Source organism: Schistocerca americana, chromosome 11, assembly GCF_021461395.2.
Source record: "Schistocerca americana isolate TAMUIC-IGC-003095 chromosome 11, iqSchAmer2.1, whole genome shotgun sequence".
Taxonomy (NCBI): domain Eukaryota; kingdom Metazoa; phylum Arthropoda; class Insecta; order Orthoptera; family Acrididae; genus Schistocerca; species Schistocerca americana.
The window spans coordinates 153,813,963-153,834,743 of NC_060129.1; the positions used below are offsets into that span (position 1 = coordinate 153,813,963).

General features: G+C 40.5%; 1 protein-coding gene across 8 annotated transcripts in view; it reads right to left on the bottom strand.

The window, feature by feature from the left end:
• Positions 1 to 20,457, bottom strand: part of LOC124554092 (eukaryotic translation initiation factor 4 gamma 1-like) — a 656,327-nt gene extending 635,870 nt beyond the window's left edge. For 6 of the 8 annotated variants that reach the window (XM_047128153.1, XM_047128156.1, XM_047128150.1 and 3 more), the window contains exons 1-2: positions 20,324 to 20,456; positions 19,981 to 20,193 (exon numbers count right to left, since the gene is read on the bottom strand). In XM_047128153.1, coding sequence (XP_046984109.1) covers positions 19,981 to 20,116 — 136 coding nt within the window. In that variant the 5' untranslated portion in view covers positions 20,117 to 20,193; positions 20,324 to 20,456. Of the gene's footprint in view, positions 1 to 19,980; positions 20,194 to 20,323 lie in introns of all 8 variants that reach the window. The other 2 variants (XM_047128148.1, XM_047128144.1) reach the window with 1 other exon arrangement.
• Between the last annotated feature and the right edge of the window lie 324 nt (positions 20,458 to 20,781).

Below are 20,781 nucleotides of genomic sequence, written 5' to 3' on the forward strand. Positions count from 1 at the left end.
AGCAGCATGGAACTGGGGGCTAATCACCTTCATATGGAGCTTCAAACTGAGGCTACTGACTTTCACTGAGACCATCTATGGGCATAGAAATGTAGGTCGAATTCGTACAGCCACAAGCGATTTTGTTTTGCTATTGTGACACAACTATGTCACATACCAAAACGACTTGACAATTATACAAATTTAATTTGAATGCGTGAGGGTGGTTTGAAAAATTCTCGAAATCACCACGAGAGGTCACCGCTAGCACGACAAGTTGTTCACATGATATTCATTTGACTGTTGCCTGTAAACATGTGCCATGTCGGTGCTCTTGGAAGACAGTTCCTTTGCAAGGGCACAGCCGACTTCCCTCCCTGTCCTTCCCTGATCCGATGAGACCGCTGTCTGGTCTCCTCCCCCAAAACAACTCAACCCAACCCAACAAAACAACAGTCAAAGCAGTGGATACATGCAGATTCTCCACCACCAAAGATAGCAAAGACATTTCCTTCGGTGGGAAAAGTCACGGTATCGGTGTTCTCGGATGCAAAGGGGATTCCATTTGTAGATTATCTCTCCACTGGGCAAACAATTACTGGAGAATACTATGTTAACCTCCTGGACAAATTGCAACAAAAGATACGCAAAAAAAGGCCAGGTTTAGCCAGGAAGAAAGTCATCTTCCATCAAGACATTGCGTGCCCGCACACAAGTGCTGACGCCATGTCAAAATTACACGAACTAAAGTACGAGTTGTTGCCACACCCCCCTTATTCAGCTGATACGGTTCCGTCAGACTTCCATCTCTTCCCAAAACTGAAAATATTTCTCGGTGGACGAAGATTCACTTCAAACGAGGATCTGATAGCCGGATTTGACAACTATTTTGCAGGCCTGGAGGAAACTCATTTTCGAGATGGGATCTAGGCACTGGAACATCACTGGACTGAGTGCATCAATCTAGAAGGAGACTACATTGAAAAATAAAACACTTTTCAGTTATGTAAGACATTATGTCATAAAACCACCACAAACTGCTAAATTTTTTATCATTCGCCAACTAGTTCAAACATTACAGTCATCATCTGAAAAGCTTCAATTTTTTAGTGTATATGCCATAAATCTACAATTTTAAAATATATTAAAAACCTATCTAGTATTGTAATTGTACATACCACAACCAGGACGACATACACTAACAGTCCTGTACGGATATTCAATATATTTTACGTAAATAGACATGTGGTGTATACCATTTAAAAAATTTGAAATCTACCAGGTAACATCTTTTATGTCAGGACTAAGTGCAGTGTAATAAAAAAAAAATTGCAGCTCGTGGTGGTTTTATGTGAAAATATCTTCTAAAAAAAGTGTGACTGGACTACCAGCCTGAGCACAGGTAGAGATCGGCCCTTCTATCCACCGTGGCACTAGGAAGGGAAAGGATGGCAGGTCCCTTTGCCCCAGCCGTCTTTTACCTCAAGGAAAGAAGTCCGGCACTCAATTCGAGTGGACATGTGACTATCCTGGAGTGACTCGAACAAACAAAAATTGCTGCCCCACCTGTGACTTCCAAGGCAGAGTCCAGTGATTGGCCCAATAGACTATCACAACTACATAAAAAATACATAGTGCTGATATTAAATAGGAAACACTTTTCTAATTTGCAGAACATTAGGAAAGTGTTTCCTAGCTAACTCTGCTACAAAGCACTGTTGGAAAATTAACTTAGCATTAAAACACACACACACACGCGCACACACACACACACACACACACACACACACACACACACACACACACCACTAAGCCTTTGGAACCTCACCATGTGAATGCAGATAAAAATCTCCTTTTGTAATTAGTTCACACAATGTAAGAAAATATATAAAGAGCTAACTTTAAAGTCAAAATTATGTCTAGCTGTCAAGTAATACTGAACACAGATAACAAATTTAAAGAGATGTGGAGAGTCTTCAACCAGTTGGTGAACAGTGCACCTAGTTTATACAGTGATTGCAACAAATTAAATTTTTTTAGATTATAATATAATAGTTATGAGCTGGGATGCTGACAGGCAGAGAGTAAAGAATGACAAAATTGTGGGGTGCATACAAATTTGTTTGGAAACTATATAATAAAAGATGTCTCCTACAAAAGGTTAAATTATTACAGTATGTTATAAGCAGTTTAGAACCTGAAACTATGGTAGACATTGAGAGGTCTCAAATCGAAAACAATGGAAAACAACAAAGAAAAAGTTTGAGAAATTCCTAAGACCAACATACAAAAATAGGACCTGGACGAACAGCAAGTCAAAGGAAATCTAACATGGGGGGGGGGGGGGGGGGGGGGGGTCCTGGATGAACAATAAAACAAAGGAAATCAATGAAGTTACAGACACAAAACAATCATTACAACTGGTTGTAACTTATAACAAGTTCAAAAAGAAAATACTGCACTTAAATTGGTTAAAGAAGAAACGTAATAGGTGGACCAAGAGATATTGGGAGGATAAGCAGTGTTACATAAAATCAAACATAGTCCTCAGTTAGACATAACTGGTAGAAAAAAGAGCTTTATGTCTGATATAAAGCAAATGTGGGAAATCTTCAGTAGCTTCCTCATTCAGATTGTGCTGTAGCAGCTTCTCAGTTTTCAGATCTGCCATGCCTGTCTTCAGATTTGACTACTACACTCAGAATTAGTAAGTGTTAGATACTGTATCTCTGAAATTCCTAAATACATTGGGAAAAACCATAACCACATGTTTATTAGTGCACAACCTACTTACATGAGACATGCCATCAGACTTCCAGAAGAATATTGTCCACACAATCGTGAAGAATTGCAAGCACAAATAAACACGTGAAATTTGGCAAATAAACAAGTGAAATTTCACAGGTGGTGTAACAGCTCGTATGCCTCCGAGAATAATATACAGAAAATGAAAAAGAACAATGGGGATCTGTCAGATGATGCTCGGTTTGGCTTTAGGAAATGTAAAGGCAACAGACAGTCCCGGTGATGCACTTGATAATGGAAGCAAGGCGTAAGAAAAATCAAGATGTGTTTTTAGGATTTAATGACCTACAAAAAGTGTTCAACAAGACAAAATGGCACAAGACGAACAAAATTCTCAGAAACACAGGTATAAGCAGTGGGAGAAACGGGTAATATACAACATGTATAACCCTTAACTACTATGGTCATTCACAGGAACACAATTACTATGGAGGGGTCTCACAGACTGCATTTTTCTATTTTATATATCAAACCAGAATTTTGCTGAATATATAATAGTTTCTTGACGTCCAGTATTCATTACACTTCTTAGAGGTGGCTTTTGTAGAAATTTGATTTTTTGTAAACACTGCGGTATTTTAAACACTTCGACAACTAAAACAAAGCGAAATCTGGAGTATATTTTTATTTTATGAGTTACGAAAATAACAACAAATAGTTAGCTCTCTACTCACACATAGATTTTCATCACAGGGATTATATTACAAATTGGCAATATAAGTAGGTGGAAAAATCCGACATGACTTACGATAAATTGTGTGCGAAGTCAGCTTTCAGTTTTCGACTCATTTTGCAATGTAGAGCGAATATTTCAGTCCATAAGTCTATGAATGGAGAAACTTTGCCACCATTTTACTTCTAAAATTACAAGTAAAAACTAAATACTTGCTCTCATGTGCCACTGAATCATACTTTAGTCAATTTCCACCTGCAAACACTTCACGTAGACCTTCCTGGAACACTCCAAACAAATCGGAACACCACGCTGTTGACGTGGATACCTAGTTTTCCTCTTCAGACGAGGAGGGCAAAAGGCGCACGTTTTTCGATTTTCGAATTCTTCTTTCGGTGTCTGAGGCTCATCTTGCAAGTGAAGACATCTGTCACACAACACACGTTGCACAGAAGGCGCACTTTTCCCCGCCATGGAGAAACAGTAGCATGCAATAAAAACGCGGCACGCAAACACTATGGTACTTCTGTGAGACCTCTCGAGGCTAATAATTACGAAACGAAGAGCAGCAACAATGCAAGAATGCTGGCACGTATGGCTTGACAGCCAATAGGAAGGTACATGGAAGAATCCATTTGGCTTTGCAGGGGTGTGAGAATTATCTCGACACAAAAATTAGTAGCGGTCTGAGAGACGGTCGATAGTAGTTAAGGGATAAGAAACAATAAGAACGGAAGACCAAGAAGAGTTCAGATTAAAAAGGGTGCAAGCCAGGGATGCAGTCCGTTGCCTCTTGTGTTCAATCTGTATGTTGACGAAGCAGTGTCAGAAATAAAAAAATGGCTTGGGAGTGGGATTAATATGCGAGGCAAAAGGATACTAGTGTGAAGGTTCATTTGTGACGCTGGTACCACTGGTGAACACAAAGAAGAATTACAAGAGCTGGCGAATGGAAGTAATAGTCCAAGGAGCACGTCATACAGACTGGGAGTGAACCAAAGGAAGACAAAATTAATGACAAGTAGCAGAAATGAAACTAGCAATAAACTTAACATCGAAACTGGGAACCACGCGCTGGACAAAGTACAGGAATTCTGTTAATTTGGGAGCAAAATAACGCGACAGGCAGAGCGAGGAGGATATAAGTGGCAGACTGGCACCAGCAAATAGAGCATTTCTGGTCAAAACAAGTCTACTATTATCAAAATTTGGTTTTAATTTGAGGAAGAAAGTTCTGAGGACATACGTTTGGAGCACAACATTGTGTGGAAGCAAATTGTGGACTGTCTAAAAAACTGAAAAATGAGAGAATTGAAGCATTTCAGATGTGCCATTACAGAAGGATGTTGGAAATTATCAACTGATACAAACTGAGGAGGTAGTCCACACAACTGGGGACGAAAATGAAAACTCTGACAAGAGAAAGGGCAGGATGGTACAACACATGATAACCGTCCGGAATAACTTCCACCGTACTACGGGGAGCTGTAGATGGTAAAACTGTAGGGGCAGACAGAGTTTGGAATACAACCAAGAAATAATTGAGAACACTGGGTGCACGCACTGCTCCGAGATGAAGAGGTGGCACACGAGATCATGGTCGTTGTGGGCCTTTTGTGGTTTCAGGACAATAGAAGCTACCACAGTACTGTTTGTACCACTCTGTCAGTCCACAACACGTGATGCCGCACTGTCTACGTAGACAGCTGCACACTGCAGGAGTGCTAGAGTACTGTGGATCAGACAGTGGTAACTCAGTGCCACAGTGATACACTGCAGTCACTCAGACACGCACCCACCGTGTACGACACTGTGCTGCCGACCATTTCGACACGCGGTACTGTCGTAGCGGCAGTTGAGATACTGTACGTCAAAACCGTTTCGCACACAAAAGTCATTACCCCCGTTCCAGCTCACTCGATATTGGTCTACTTCTACTGCTGCCGATTGCCAGCCTGAGCTTATCTCACTGCTGATGTCATCTGGAATGCTTCGCCTACTCCTATATACAATGCTAACTCCTAATTCCATCTTTATACCATTATTTACTTTCCTAGTTTTTTATTCAAGGCATCTTACATTCACACCTCGTACTTTCAAGCTTATTTTTAATTGAAACTTCCTAGCAGATAACAACTGTGTGCCAGACTGGGACTCAAAACCTGGGATCTTTTCCTTCTAAGGGCAGCCCTCTACCAACTGAACTACCTGTTGTCACAGGCATACTTCCTCCATCACCAGATCTCTTATCTTCAGCTGGAAAAGCACTTTCCCGTGAAAGGCAATGGTCCCAGTCTAGTAAACAGATTTAACCTGCCAGGAATTCCCATATCAGCACACACTCCACTGCAAAGCAAAACCTCATTCTGGTCATTTTAAATTGTCTTTACTATCAATATAATATCTTACAATATATATTATCTTGTAGCTGTGGTGTGATGTACCATTCGTCATGTAACATCATGGCCTTCAACAAGTAGGCTACATGTCAAATCGTTTTTACGCTTTTAACTTTAATCTTACATAACATGTTACACCCTCTTACTACAGATAAGAGAGCATGTTTATTTTTTACATGTATTAATTTTAATAACTATGTTCAAATACAGTATGGAGAAAAATTGTGTCACGAAATTTTAACCCCGGATAGCTGATGATGCAGGTAGGAACCGAAATTACTAATGTTGTGTAGGTTGACAACGCACCATTTTTAAACCACAGAAACTCAGTGCCACGTTCTCCGATCGGCTGTGGGGTTGTCCCGTTGCTGTTTGTCAGTTGACGGGCAGTGCTACAGCTGTCGGTTCCAATCGGAGCGCATGACATCACGTTTCCGTAGTTTAAAAATTGTGCATTGTCGATCTAATGGTAATTTTTCTTCCTACTGGCATCAGCTATCCAGGGTTACAATTTTGTGAGACAATTTTTCTCCATCCTATATACAGATTTCAGCTCATTTTAGAAAATATGACACGTATTCCTCCTCTAAATTTCTAATATATGCTATAAATATTTTATTTTATATGTTATACACGTATCCTGTAACTTGTCTGTACCTGGTATTTTACTAGCTCCAATAATTGTAACCTTTAAATAAATCATATAAAATATGCTTCACACTCTTGCTGTTTTATTTACTACGTACTCATGTGTTGCTGCAGTAAATTTTATGTAATGTGTTAATATTATTCACCACACACAGATGTAAGCAGACATGAGGCTGCCCTCAAAAGTCAGTATCAGTAGTATTGCACAGCATCAGCAGCACCTAATGACAGCATCAGGACCACATCTACAGTGGCTGCCAAGAAGAGCCACAATGGACAGTCTACAGCTGATTGAAGTTATCATTCACTGGAGTTGGAACCAAGCCAGAGTTAAACACAAATCAGTGCAAGTGAACACTGGACTGTTACACCCCAGACTGAACAGAGTCTGCAATTAAATTTTTGAATTTGATCGGCGAACTCAGAGACAAGGAGGTGTATCGATCAGTATGTCAGCACAGTGTGATACCAATGTAGCAGAAGGCGAGGCACTAGTCAAGTGTTGCCTCACAACCTCTGAATCAGGGAAGCAAAAGAGCAAATATCACAGTACATCTGGGACAGTATGAAATAATGGACCGTAGCTTCCGAGCACCGGAGCCTTCCCGCAACAGTCCGACGTAGCAGGCAGACCCGAGCTCGACGATCGAGAATTAAGGAAAGGGGCACGGAAGAGCTCAATAAAGCAGGGCAAATTCGCTTGTACCCCTAGAGTTAGGGAGCCTGACCTTTTTAAGCTTGAGATCTACTACGTGCAATTTAGCCCATTTAGAGATCTACTGATATAAAAATTCACAAAGGTTTCAACACAAAACAACACTGTAGCCAAAATTAACCATTCTAATTACATAAAATACATAAAAGGTAATTTTCTCTGCACCAAAAGTTGTAGCCCTAAGACTAAATTTTCATGATATTGTAATTGTGAAAAAAATTGAAAGTTTATTACAATCTGGTGAATAGTTTGTCAGAACCAACCTCACATAGTCTGAAAGATGAGGCGGCTATTTGACACGGCAATACAAACGGCAACCTCGATTTCGATAACACAAAGTATTTAAGTGATAAATTACCACCGTCGAGCACATAGCCGTTTCTCGGAAAGTCGAAAACGCAGGTTCTTGTTGCCTACCGGAGGCGGAGCTCGTTCTCTCAAGAACCGCACATCGTCCTGCAGAAAATATTAAGTGTTCTCCCCTGTCACCGCTACGTACCACGTTACACCTCGCAAGTAGTACCCTCACTGTGTAGGAGGAAAGACTGTCGCTTAGTGCGAGCATTAAAGGCGGTGAAATCGAGATAGAAACGAAGGAAGCAGAGACACTGCTGTCAGATTTACAACGAACAAATACCGTGCAAAACACTCATTGTCAACAAACTGGTATTTTGCAAAACACACCTCATTTAAACATATTTTGGATAAGGTACCAAAAGATTGAATCGTAAAGCCGTGGCGATCGACCGGTCGAACATCCCTGTCCTACAGCCGCCACGTCACGGGGAACGAGCTCAGCCACTTAAATAACCGACTTTTCAGAGCTCACAGTCACACTCAGTTATGCCGCCATTCGGTCTGTGTCACCGACATCATCGAAAAGTACGATTTACAGAGTTTCAGTGAAACCGTGACGAACTGATCGACGGCGGTCTACCCACTTCCCGAGTTCAGTGTCGAGACGCGCGGCAATTACGATGCGAGCCACAGCCGTGATCTGCCACTGCAACCTACTCGGAGGTCACAGATGGGGAGGAGACTGGTGCGGTGTCAGCTCTCCACCTACCTAGTGTCGTCTGTAAGCTGTCATCCCCACAACCTGTAGGTGCGGTGCATTCCATCAGCTGTCCCGTGAGCACCTGCTGCAATCTCGGTCACCCCCTGATGGGAGAGCAGGACTTGCCCTTCACAACCACCACTGTCCCAGACTGCACGGTCGGCTACGTTCACTTGAGCAGACGAAAGGCAATCCACGAGGTATAGAGCCACCCTCTGCTGCAGAACGTCCAGTAATGGAGAATACCCCCACGGCATCCCACGTGCCATCGTACCGGCTGTCATTCAATGACCTGCAGTATCAGCATCACGACTAATCGATGAGACGCTTTAACAGTTCTTCCTGGCACTCTCTGGATGCCTGCGCCCAGTACGACACTAGGCAGCAGCTACTTTCCGTATTCATCCTGACAGTAAAATACCACTCCTTATATCACCAAGTGTAGCACTCGACTTCTCCCACACCACAGCTTGTGTCTCTGACCCGTAGTGACCTCGAGCGACCCGGTGACTACAGAACTAAAGTCTGCATACTAACCTCGTGCTAAATTTGAGTAACACTATGTTTATAGTAATAAAATGTTGCTAACCTGTTTTTCAAAAATTTTTGTTGTAGCTGTTGCCAAATCCTATACGGCACTGTGGTGAGACTGTATAGTCACTTCGTGCGAGTGAGCCACTTCGCTGACAGTAACCGCTTTTGATGGTAAGAGGGTTCTCTTCCAGCCATCTATTTATTTTTGAGCACATTTGGTGAATACAACACTAAGTGCCCCTTTCCAGGCTTTAGAATGAACTTTTGTACTCTGGTACAAAACGCTATTACGGTTTCTCAGTAGACACCAGGCAGGAAATTGAAAATACCCAGATATTACGAAACAAACTAAGAGGATATTGACAATTTCTTTCTGCAAGGTAGGTGAATATTTGGACTCAGTGATGTCAATCCCACTTAACTTACAATGTGTGTATTAAACAGGCTCAACTTTTCCAGTATACAGACATCTAATAGTGATATCCGAAAACAGCACAGCAGCGTAGTGCTTAATATGATACAGTATCTAAAAACAGAACATAATCTGTGAATGAGTGTACATAAATGTTCTAATGGTCCAACTATATTTGCTGTACATGCGCTTTTTTATTACTTGGCAAAGTGTTAGCATAAGATGTGGTATTGAAATGATACACTGAATACGTTTGCTGACTGATGGAAAAAGTGCTGCAAGTGGGATAAAATCCTACCGTTAATTGTTCTCGAAACTCTGTTGCACGGGAATTTATGAACGACCTTGCATTATTACAACCTCACTGGACAGAGTACTCGGACAGAGGACGCGTGAGCGATGGTGGCAAGGTAAGGAATGGGGCAGACAGCGTGGAGTCTACAGGTACCAATGCTGAGCTAAAAGAGTAGTTGCAAACACCGGCCACTGTATTGCATTCTTTCCTGACTGGTAACACTGTTACTTGCACAAGGCCACACTAAAGGATAATATTTTAAGTTAACAATGGTGCTGAATAAATAGACTTTTTTCAGGGAGACGTGTGGTGGACTTATTTTCAATTTATTACAATACATTTATTACAATACAGTGCAGTTAATGTTTGACACTTTGTAGTAGGGAGAACTGTCTACTCTTTGGAATCATTTTACACCTGGAGCAGCGGAACTTTGGTTTCTGTAGAAAGTTGGACACATATGCATTCAGACAGCAAACTTTGGCCCCAGTAGGGTTTTTTGTACTGGTTCTGCTGCTACAATATGGGATTTTCATGTTAGGTCTCTTATTATGGCCAGTTTGTCTCAGTAAAATCAGTTGTACTCATAGTCCATTAAGTTTTGGGCATGCAGCTGTGCAAATAAAATTTCCTCCGCTGATATTTCGGCACCAGTCATTCCCATTTACAAAAAGGATAAAAGAAAGGCTGCACAGAATTACAGCCCAGTATCATTAACATCTGTATGTTGGAGAATGCTAGGGCGTATTGTCAGTTTACCCCTTTAGCTGCTACAGATGTCCTTGCTGCATTCTGTGCTAAGATCGGCTTAGTCATTGCTGTACTGCTCGCCTAATACTGCCACCTGCACTGGCAGATACCATTCTGGGCACTATGGTATGCTTCATCAAATTTTAAGGAAACTACTCAGTAAAAAAATTTGGTTTTGCATATCTTATAGTCTGATATCTTTGCTCAATAGGAGACTGAATTTCTTTTCCTTATTCATCATAGTTACTGCGCAGCATCAAATCAAATAAAGCACAGCACAAAATTTTAAGGCGTCCGTGGAGGTAAATAGTGCACTGTGTGAACTGCGTATGGTTGATTTTAGCTCACACACATTGTTGAATATGAAGTGTAGATTACATATCGAAATTTTCTTTAAAATTGAGAAGAGAGTGATATCTCATTTTGCTCTCAAGTTATTTGTTTTTATATCTGGCGGACAATTGCACACTATGTGCTCACTGTCGTTCCTGTGCATCAGGAACTGAGATCATAACAATTACCATACTAAAACAATGGAAAATCCAGCATGGAAGAACGACAATATTATGAGACGGACAGTTGTTATTCACCATATAGCAGAGATGCCGAGTTGCAGATAGGCACAACAGAAAGACTTGGGGAAATAAGCTTTTGGCATAGTTCAAGATAAGGAAACGTGTTTTTTCCCCAAATGATAGTACATAAACAAGGAGGTATGTTGTATGATAAATACTCATAACATTTTTATTCATCGAGATACGGAAATAACTTGTCCGCAGCAATTACAAGGTCAGCAGAACGGTATGCGCTTTAAAAGGTAAACCCAGGGGCCACGTTTAAACATGTCCTCAGCACGTGGAGTTACTCGTCCAGAGCAATAAAAGAGTTAAACATAGTGGCATGCCTGGGGGAACACAAGCTTCACTCAAAGAATGACCACAGATTCAGAAACACAACTCATTTTATCCATACACAATACCTTGGAAACAACATAGTTCAACATCATTTGCTAAAGTAATAACTAACAGAACCCACTACATTATTCTAGACGAACGTAACTAAAATAAGATGTTGCTGAGGGAAGTGTTATATTATATCCAAAGCATTCAAAATACATAAATCATTTAGCAGTGAGCATCAGCAGCACTGTAAAAGTTTTTGCTGCTAATAGTGTTGTCTACAGGAAAGTGTCATAGATGGCTGATCTTAAGAAATTGTGGACAGGCTCAGCGAAAATTTCCACTCACGAGTGGATACTCAATCTTCGGGGTCAAAGAGACAGACAGAGAGAGAGAGAGAGAGAGAGAGAGAGAGAGAGAGAGAGAGAGAGAGAAAATCAAATTCCAGGTTGATCATGTCATAAAGCTCCTGAATGTGTAGAAACTAGGGTGAAGGATCTCACATTACATGAAAGACTACTCTTTCCTCAAAGCTGAAACATAGTAGCCAATAGACAGTATTGTAACCAGAGTTTTTAAACATCAATAACTTATACGGAATAGTACTCATATAATCAACACACTTTGAAATATTAAATATTTTAAAATTTTTGATGTACAAAGTTCAGTAAAATTAAATTACAATGCTAGGTTGAAACCACAGAATTCCCTGAGTTTTTGTTAAATTTTCTGAAAATTCTAAGTTTTCTAAAAAATATTTGCCACCCAGACTCAGTGTGATGAATAGCAGCACTGTTGAAATGGGAATAAATGTAATGCATACCTAAAACAAAGAGATAGAACCCAACATAATGCAATGACGACATTAATAGTGAACAGCCTTAGCATGTCACGTATAGTAATTAGTAGTAATATTAAGAAGCAGTACCGAGAGGACTGTTACCAATAAGGATGCCGCTTCCAGGGTTCAGGAAGGCCCCAGCTCAAATCCTCCGGCAGATTAACGACGAGGGCCGATGTGTCGGCGAGTCAGAATGTGGCTTTGAGGCAGTTTCCCCACATCCAACTAGTGAGTACCAGGCTGGTACCTATGGCCCATCTCAGTTACACAATTTGCAAAAATTTCAAAAACGTTTTCACACTTTTCCATGGTGTGCACAAATTCCATCCCGGGTGGGGGTGCGGGTCATAAGGGGGAAGGGTGCGGGGACAGGATGGACAAGTGGAAACGTTCCACCACTGACGAAGCTAAGTCCAGAATAACATTCCAACACCACAATAACATGGGTTAAGGCTAGAAAAAAGAAGAAAGAAGGATAAAATTTTACTTACGGCAGTGGAGGTGTAGTGTGCTGATGTTGGCAATGGTCTTTTGTGTTGATCACAAAGTAAATAATTAATGCTATTCCTGCTTTATAGCTGACAGGTTCTTGTATGTACCCTCATCCACTCAGTAAATTAATTATCTTTGTGAAGTGAACATTTCACAAAGGAACGTTTGCATTAATATGAAGAGATTAACACCGTCACATAGTGCCCAGCATTCAATGGTTGTTGTAAACATCAGCACACTATGCTGCTGCTGCTGCAAGCACAACTTAACTGAAAGAAGACTAAGAAGCAACACAGAATGAAACCATCACATAAAATTGGTATTAGGGAAGGCAAATGGAAGACTCATTGTGTTTTAGGAAAATGTCATGCAACCACTACAGAAACCACATACAATACACTAGTGTGACCAATTTTAGACTACTATTGCAGTGTTTCGAGGCCGTATCAAATATGCAAGACGGCGGAGACAGAATATTCAGAGATGTGCTGCTGGGATCGTAACACGTCTGTATAGCCCCTATGAAACTGTAACAGAAATTCTTGGAAGAAAGAAGGCATTATTCTTGCGAAACTCTGTTGTACGAATTTAGAGAAGCTGTACATGAAGAAGACTGTTTAACTATTATGCTACACCGAGATATGCCTTGCCTACCGATCATGAGAATAAGACCGGCTGATTCGGGGTAGGGGACCAAACAGCGAGATCATCGGTCCCTGAGAATAAGAGATTATGGTATATATATAAAAACAAAGATAATGTGACTTACCAAATGAAAGTGCTGGCAGGTCGACAGACACACAAACAAACACACAAAATTCAAGCTTTCGCAACAAACTGTTGCCTCATCAGGAAAGAAGGAAGGAGAGGGAAAGACGAAAGGATGTGGGTTTTAAGGGAGAGGGTAAGGAGTCATTCCAATCCCGGAAGCGGAAAGACTTACCTTAGGGGGAAAAAAGGACGGGTATACACTCGCGCACACACACACATATCCATCCACACATATACAGACACAAGCAGACATTTCCCCCTAAGGTAAGTCTTTCCGCTCCCGGGATTGGAATGACTCCTTACCCTCTCCCTTAAAACCCACATCCTTTCGTCTTTCCCTCTCCTTCCTTCTTTCCTGATGAGGCAACAGTTTGCTGCGAAAGCTTGAAATTTGTGGGTATGTTTGTGTGTCTGTCGACCTGCCAGCACTTTCGTTCGGTAAGTCACATCATCTTTGTTTTTAGATAACAGGTATTCACTGAACAAATATATTATGCCACAACTGACATGTGATTACATTTACACACAATTTGGTGCATAGATCCTGAGAAATCAGTACCCAGAACAATCACCTCTGGCCGTAATAACAGCCTTGATACACCTGGGCATTGAGTCAAACAGAGCTCGGATGGCGTGTGTAGGTACAGCTGCCCATGCAGCTTCAACACGATACCACAGTTCATCCAGAGTACAGACTCGCGTATTGTGACGAGCCAGTTGCTCGGCCACCAGACGTTTTCAATTGGTGAGAGATCTGCGAAATGTGCTGATCAGGGCAGCTTTCGAACATTTTCTGTAACCAGAAAGGCCCGTACAGGACCTGCAACATGCGGTCGTGCATTATCCTGCTGAAATGTAGGGTTTCGCAATGATCGAATGAAGGGTAGAGCCACGGGTCGTAACACATACGAAATGTAACGTCCACAGCTTAAAGTGCCGTCAATGCGAAAGAGATGACCGAGCATGTGTAACCAATGGCACCCCATACCATCACGCCTGGTGATACGCCAGTATGGCAATGACAAATACACGCTTCCAATGAGCGTTCACCGCGATGTCGCCAAACATTGATGCGACCATCATCATGCTGTAAACAGAACCAGGACTCATCTGAAAACAAAAAACAACGTTTTGCCATTCGTGCACCCAGGCTTGTCGTCGAGTACACCATTGCAGCTGCTCCTGTCTGTGATGCAGCGTCAAGGAACCGCAGTCACAGTCTCTGAGCTGATAGTCCATGCTGCTGCAAACTTCGGCAAACTATTCGGGCAGATTGTTGTTGTCTTGCAAACACCCCCATCTGTTGACTTGGGGATCGAGACGTGGCTGTACGATCTGTTGCAGCCACGCGGATAAGATGCCTGTCATCTCGACTGCTAGTGATACGAGGCCATTGGGATCCAGCACGGATTGCTGTATTACCCTCCTGAACCCACCGATTCCATATTCTGCTAACAGTCATTGGATCTCGACCAATGCGAGCAGCAATGTCGCGATACGATAAACCGCAATCGCGATAGGCTACAGTCCGACCTTTATCAAAGTGCGAAACGTGATGGCACGCATTTCTCCTCCTTACACGAGGCATCACAACAACGTTTCACCAGGCAACGCTGGTCACCTGCTGATTGTGTATGAGAAATCGGTTGGAAACTTTCCTCATGTCAGCATGTTGTAGGTGTCGCCACCAGTGCCAACCTTGTGTGAATGCTCTGAAAAGCTAACCATTTGCATATCACAGCATCTTCTACCTGTCGGTTAAATTTCGTGTCTGTAGCTCGTCATCTTTGTGGTGTAGCAACTTTAATGGCCAGAAGTGTATGTAAGTGTAAATACAAGTCTGGTGTTAAGAATACTGCATCACCTGTTTTTTGTTGCCTAAAACAATAAGGGTACAACTACAATGCTATTGGTTACATAGAGGGAGTCACAGCAGACCTTCAACATAAAATTAAATATAACATATTTCATAAAAAGGTGTAAAGATTTGCTATTGTTCAATTACACAGCTATAAACCAATTAGCCTAATGGAAAGATTAACACATGCAAATATCAGGAGGAAGTATACAGAGAAATTAAACATGCAACGGCCACATGAAACCAATCGAAGCCACAGCAGATACAAGACTGCGTTTCAGTTAAAGAATCCTCAGAAAGTGTAGTGCACCCAAGAAAGAGGCAGTATAAAAAATACTCATTCCAATCAATACCCGGACATTCCTTGTCAGCCGAAGACTCTCACAACGTACGCTTGATATACAAATTAGAACTATGCAAAGCTGTTCAGTTTGGGTTCCAGAGAAATGTACAAATGTAAGAAGTAATACAAAGAAACCCAGTTTATAGCATTTGTAGATTTGGAGAAAGCATATGACAACACGGACTGGAATACGCTATGTAAAATTGTGAAGGTAGCAGCAATCAAATATAGGGTGCAAGAAATTATCTACAATTTGTAAAAAGGGTACAATGAAGTTATAGCAGTCGCACAATAAACAATGGAGGTGGGAGTTGGGAATGGAGTGAGACAGGTTTGTAGCCTATCCTCAATGTTATTCTACCTGTACACTGAGCAGTAAAAACAGAGTTTTGAAAGGAAATTAACAGTTCAGGTCAACATACAAAAATTTTGAGAATTACTGGTGACATTGTAATTCTGCCAGAGATCACAAAGGGCTTTGAAGAGCAGTGTAAAACAGAATGAATGGATATCATAAAATGGGGTTATAAGACGACCATCAACAAAAGTAAAATAAGGAAAATGGAATGTATCCTAATTAAACCAGATGATGCTCAGGCTATTAGTCTATGGAATGAGACATTAAAAATGAGATTTGCCATACGGGTAACAAAATAACTGATGACGAGCAAAGTGGAGGGAATGTAAAATGCAGACTGGCAACAGCAGAATATCATTTCTGGAAAGGAGGAATTTGTTAACATTAAATATAAGCCTAAGTGCATGAAACTCTTTTCTGACAATATTTGTCCGATATGTAGCCTTGTATAGAAGGTAAATGTGGACAATAAGCAGTGAGGGCAAAAAGGGAACAGAAGCTTTTGTAATGTGGAGCTACAGAAGAATGGAGAAGATTAGATGGGTAGATCAGATAACAATTGGGAAGAAACAAAATTTGTGGCACAACTTGACTTTTGGTAATGGAGAGGGAATTGTGAGGGTGAAGGAGAGGGAGAGGGGGGCGGCTTGAATCAAAAGCAACACAATTTATCGTTATTCCTATATGCCTAACCACAGCTCAGCTCAACATTTCTGATATTTGACGAGCAGTGGTCTATCCTTATATAATGTATATTCCTTGCTGGATTTACTATCAATATATTTAGAAACACGTAACTGTTATATAAATAACTATGCAGATTTCATATACTGCTTGCACACGATCTCTGTAGACTACTGAATCTACACAGTATTTGTTAACAATACATGTCCTGGTTTGTACTGAGTGTGGCTTTTTTTGCCAACAGTACCATTTGGTTAAAAAGTCTTGGTTCCACAAAGGCAGTATTTTATATCGATAGCATGTTTTATTTACCACTACTGGCTAATTCCAAATTTTCAAATGTACCTGGTAATATGGTGGCATACATATGAGAATGAAAAACTAATAAAAGCACATTGCGCACGCGAGTACACACACACACACACACACACACACACACACACACACACACACACAGCATGATATTCTTCTTGTTGATATATATTAACAGGGACACTTAAACATGAAGAATAAACACCAATCCAGCAGACACTCAATAGCGCTGCCTGCTTGAAGGTAGCAATCACTGGGGACAAGGCAGTAGAGTCGCTGCTGGAGTACTGGTTATTCTTCGAGTCATAGTGTCCCTTTTAATAAATACTGATAATACAAATATTGTATAACACGGGACCACTCTAACGAATGGGCACATAAAATACTGTTTTAAAAATCATTTTGGTTTTAATGGGGAAAAAAATCAAATGCTTTCCGTTGACAATGGGCATCATATGAAAGATGCGATGAGCACTATTTATTTGTTATACCTGAGGAAATGCATCTCATGACTCTTAGGACATGACATCGTGTGTGTGTGTGTGTGTGTGTGTGTGTGTGTGTGTGTGTGTGTGATCTCATGTACATTAAGTATTATGTTTTTATTGTTTTGGCATTTTATTTATCTTTTAGTATACTCATGACTGCACCATCATGCTGGTTGTCTCTGTGTACATATTCCCCCTTATTCACATCCTCACATACATCAACTGTTGTGTTGATTATGTATATCTGAAAATGGCCATTATGCTGAAATTGGTCAACAGAGGCGTGTAAAGCATTTTACTGAAATATACAGCCTGAGTGGAACTGTCGCTCTCTCTCTCTCTCTTTTCTTCTTCCTCTTCTTTTTTCTTTTTTTGGTGACGCTGAACTCCAGCAAAAGGAATGTCACTCAGTGCCCCCTTGGGTAATAGCATGTGACAGCACAAGCATACATTACTTGCCCAATGATGTATATTACTTGTGAAGACCTGATCTCCCTTCATGTATTGTCCCATATGCCAAATGCTGTCTGTAATGCCAGTATTTAGCATGCACACAAAAGGGGATGGATGGAAAAGAATGACACAGTCAATGAGTCAGACAGCCTACCACACAAAATTTCACTGACAATGTGCTTGTGTGTAGAAAGTGAGAAACCATTACCAACTTTGCAGATTTAAATAATAAATTAAAGTTCTACGTTTTTCTTCAAATTTGCAACATTTTGTAACTGCCTTGGCAACAGAGGACACACGCAATACAATTTATCGCAACAGAAGGTTGTGCTAAAAGTAATGAAACATGCAATCCAAATTATCCACACTGGCATTCATCAGCCGATGAGAACACAAAAAACTCAAACACACTCATTTAGTTCCAATCACCATAATATTCTAGGTTCACACATGCTGATGTTCTGGGAACAACAATATAAATATCTGATGATACAAAATTAATATAACTTCCTTTTGTCTGTACCAAAGCTGCAGATAAAATATAAAGTCCATTTAATATCGGAATTATACATTTAGTTTCATATGGGGAAGAGAAACAACTGTCAAGCACAGCTAAATTGGTAGCATATGGATGTGAAAGTTCTAATGAGACAACCATGAAATTAATCCAGTGCTTCTGGGACAAATGAACTATATTAACTCCACCAAGTGTATTTTATTGTGGCGCAAAATAAATTCAAGCAAAAAAATTCTGGCTACCGTATACAAAACAGTTTATTCTGCCTTAATTGAAATGTTTGGCTTCCGATTCTGTCAGTTACCGAAAATGAAACAATCACAATTGAAAAACGGCAGAATTGGGGGAAAAAAAAAAGACTTGCCATCGCAATCAAATGCCAACAAACCTCTGCGATCGACATATTGGTCTGTGTTCATTGGAGAAATGAACAATTTTCTGTTTCACAAACTGACAATTCAACAAAAGTACAAACAAATTATTAAAATGTAGGTCCAACTTCTTTAAATTAAAAAACATACACTGAAAGTATTTAAAAACTCTCAACGGGCGGATTTAACAAAATACCTATACTGCGGGCAGTTCCATAACAGCTAACTGTGATATTTACTGTGATTAATGACTTAACAATACATTGCGAATCATCATCCATCATAAACATTTACAGAACTGACTGTCATCTTGAATTGTGGAAAGCGAATGTGGCATAACGAAAAGAATTTTTGAGGCTTTTTCAATAAAGAAAAACACCGATTTATTTTTTACATTATAAATAATAGCCACCTTTAGATGTAACTTTGATTCCACGCAGATTATTGGGGGATTCCTTTACGAATGAGTAATTGCTGCATTATTATTTCGAAATATGTAACATCTTGCCGAAAACATATAAAACGAGTCGAGAAGCACGAATAAACCCCAATTCCATTAACTGTCTACGTATCACAAGAAAGGCATATAATTTTACAATTTATGAACACCTCATAAACAACAATCTTCTAGCGCTGTTCATTGTCGAGAACAATGTTTTTCCACATCTAGTTTCAAAAATACAGAATTTAGATAACTTTAAGACGAACACTGTAAATCTCTTCAGCAGACAATTTCAAAATCACAAGCAAAATGCACAATATTAAAACTGTAATGGGTATATACTGTAGCCTACTGTTTTGCGTTTAACCAGCCAATTGGTATTTTAATCAACTACGCAATATGTAACATTACATGCAGATCAATTGCCTGTCATGACAACATCTACCGTTGTGCACTGATATAATCACATTGCCGGCAGAAAATCTGTTGGGAAATTCTACTTCACGAATTACAAGGGCACACCCACTTTTCCATTTGTCGCCGAATACGACACATAAAACCAAAACCAATTACATAATTTCACGTGGGTGAGAAGCGTTGATTCCTTGCTCTATTTCAATGTATCATTGTTTTTCCAATTAAAAACAAGGTATTTCATTAGGTGTGAGGTGTTAACCTCAAATCTTAACAGTGCTCTGAAGTAATGCGGATTGCAAACAAATGAAGCGAAGATTTCGTCACAGCAATGGAGTGATGTGCTCGTTTCCCTTCACCCGAATGAATAATCAACGCAAAACAGCAAGTACTTTGCATCTTACCGAGTGTGAAAGTTGAATTCGCTGGCTGCGGATTGTAAAGCCACATCACTCAAACTTGGCACTTACCGTTCAGGCGACAATCGACTATTTTTGAGGCGGCGCTGGCCTGCTGGAATGGAAACGTCGGGTGAGCGAAGCGTTGCTGGCTAAATCCTTGATGATTCGGTATCCCTTGGTGATTTTTGCCTTTAGGAATGCTCATGGCAGCATATATTGTCGTACGTTTGAAGTCCTCATACAAGGACCTTTCGTTTCGCAAGTGATATTTCGAATTAACTCCTGGAAAATTGAGCAATGTATCGAAGTGACACTGGTGTTCCGAGCGAATAAAATCATTTAATTACAATGACGAGGCACTATAAACACAAACAATTGCTTATTTATTTAATTTTTAACGAATCCTTGGTACCTTAACACGATCTTGTTGGAGATCTCTTCGTGAGTTTCCGTGAGTCATTCGTGAACCCTCGCTCGTAGATGCAAGGGGTGAGAGGATTCGCACCTGTGAAGCGGTGTGGAAATATCCTTGATTTTCAACTTTTTTGACTTTTATCAGAAGTGAGACGATAATACGGGATCTTTGTAATGGTACAGCACAGTGGTTTGCCTCCCACGGCACTATTTAGCGGAAGAGAAACACGCGGTATACCGCGTGGAAAAAATACAAGCGTAAACACATGTTGTCAAACACATGTGGATGCCATCTACCGGTTGCAGCGTGAAGGTATCGCGCAGAGCGAAAACCGAATTTCTGAAGTTAATGTAGAACAAGGATTGGTCAGATTTGCAGGTCTTTTCTCCAGTTGAAAGACTGAAGATGTATGGTAAATTTTTACAAATTCTTTTCTCTGATGGCTTTTTTCTCTT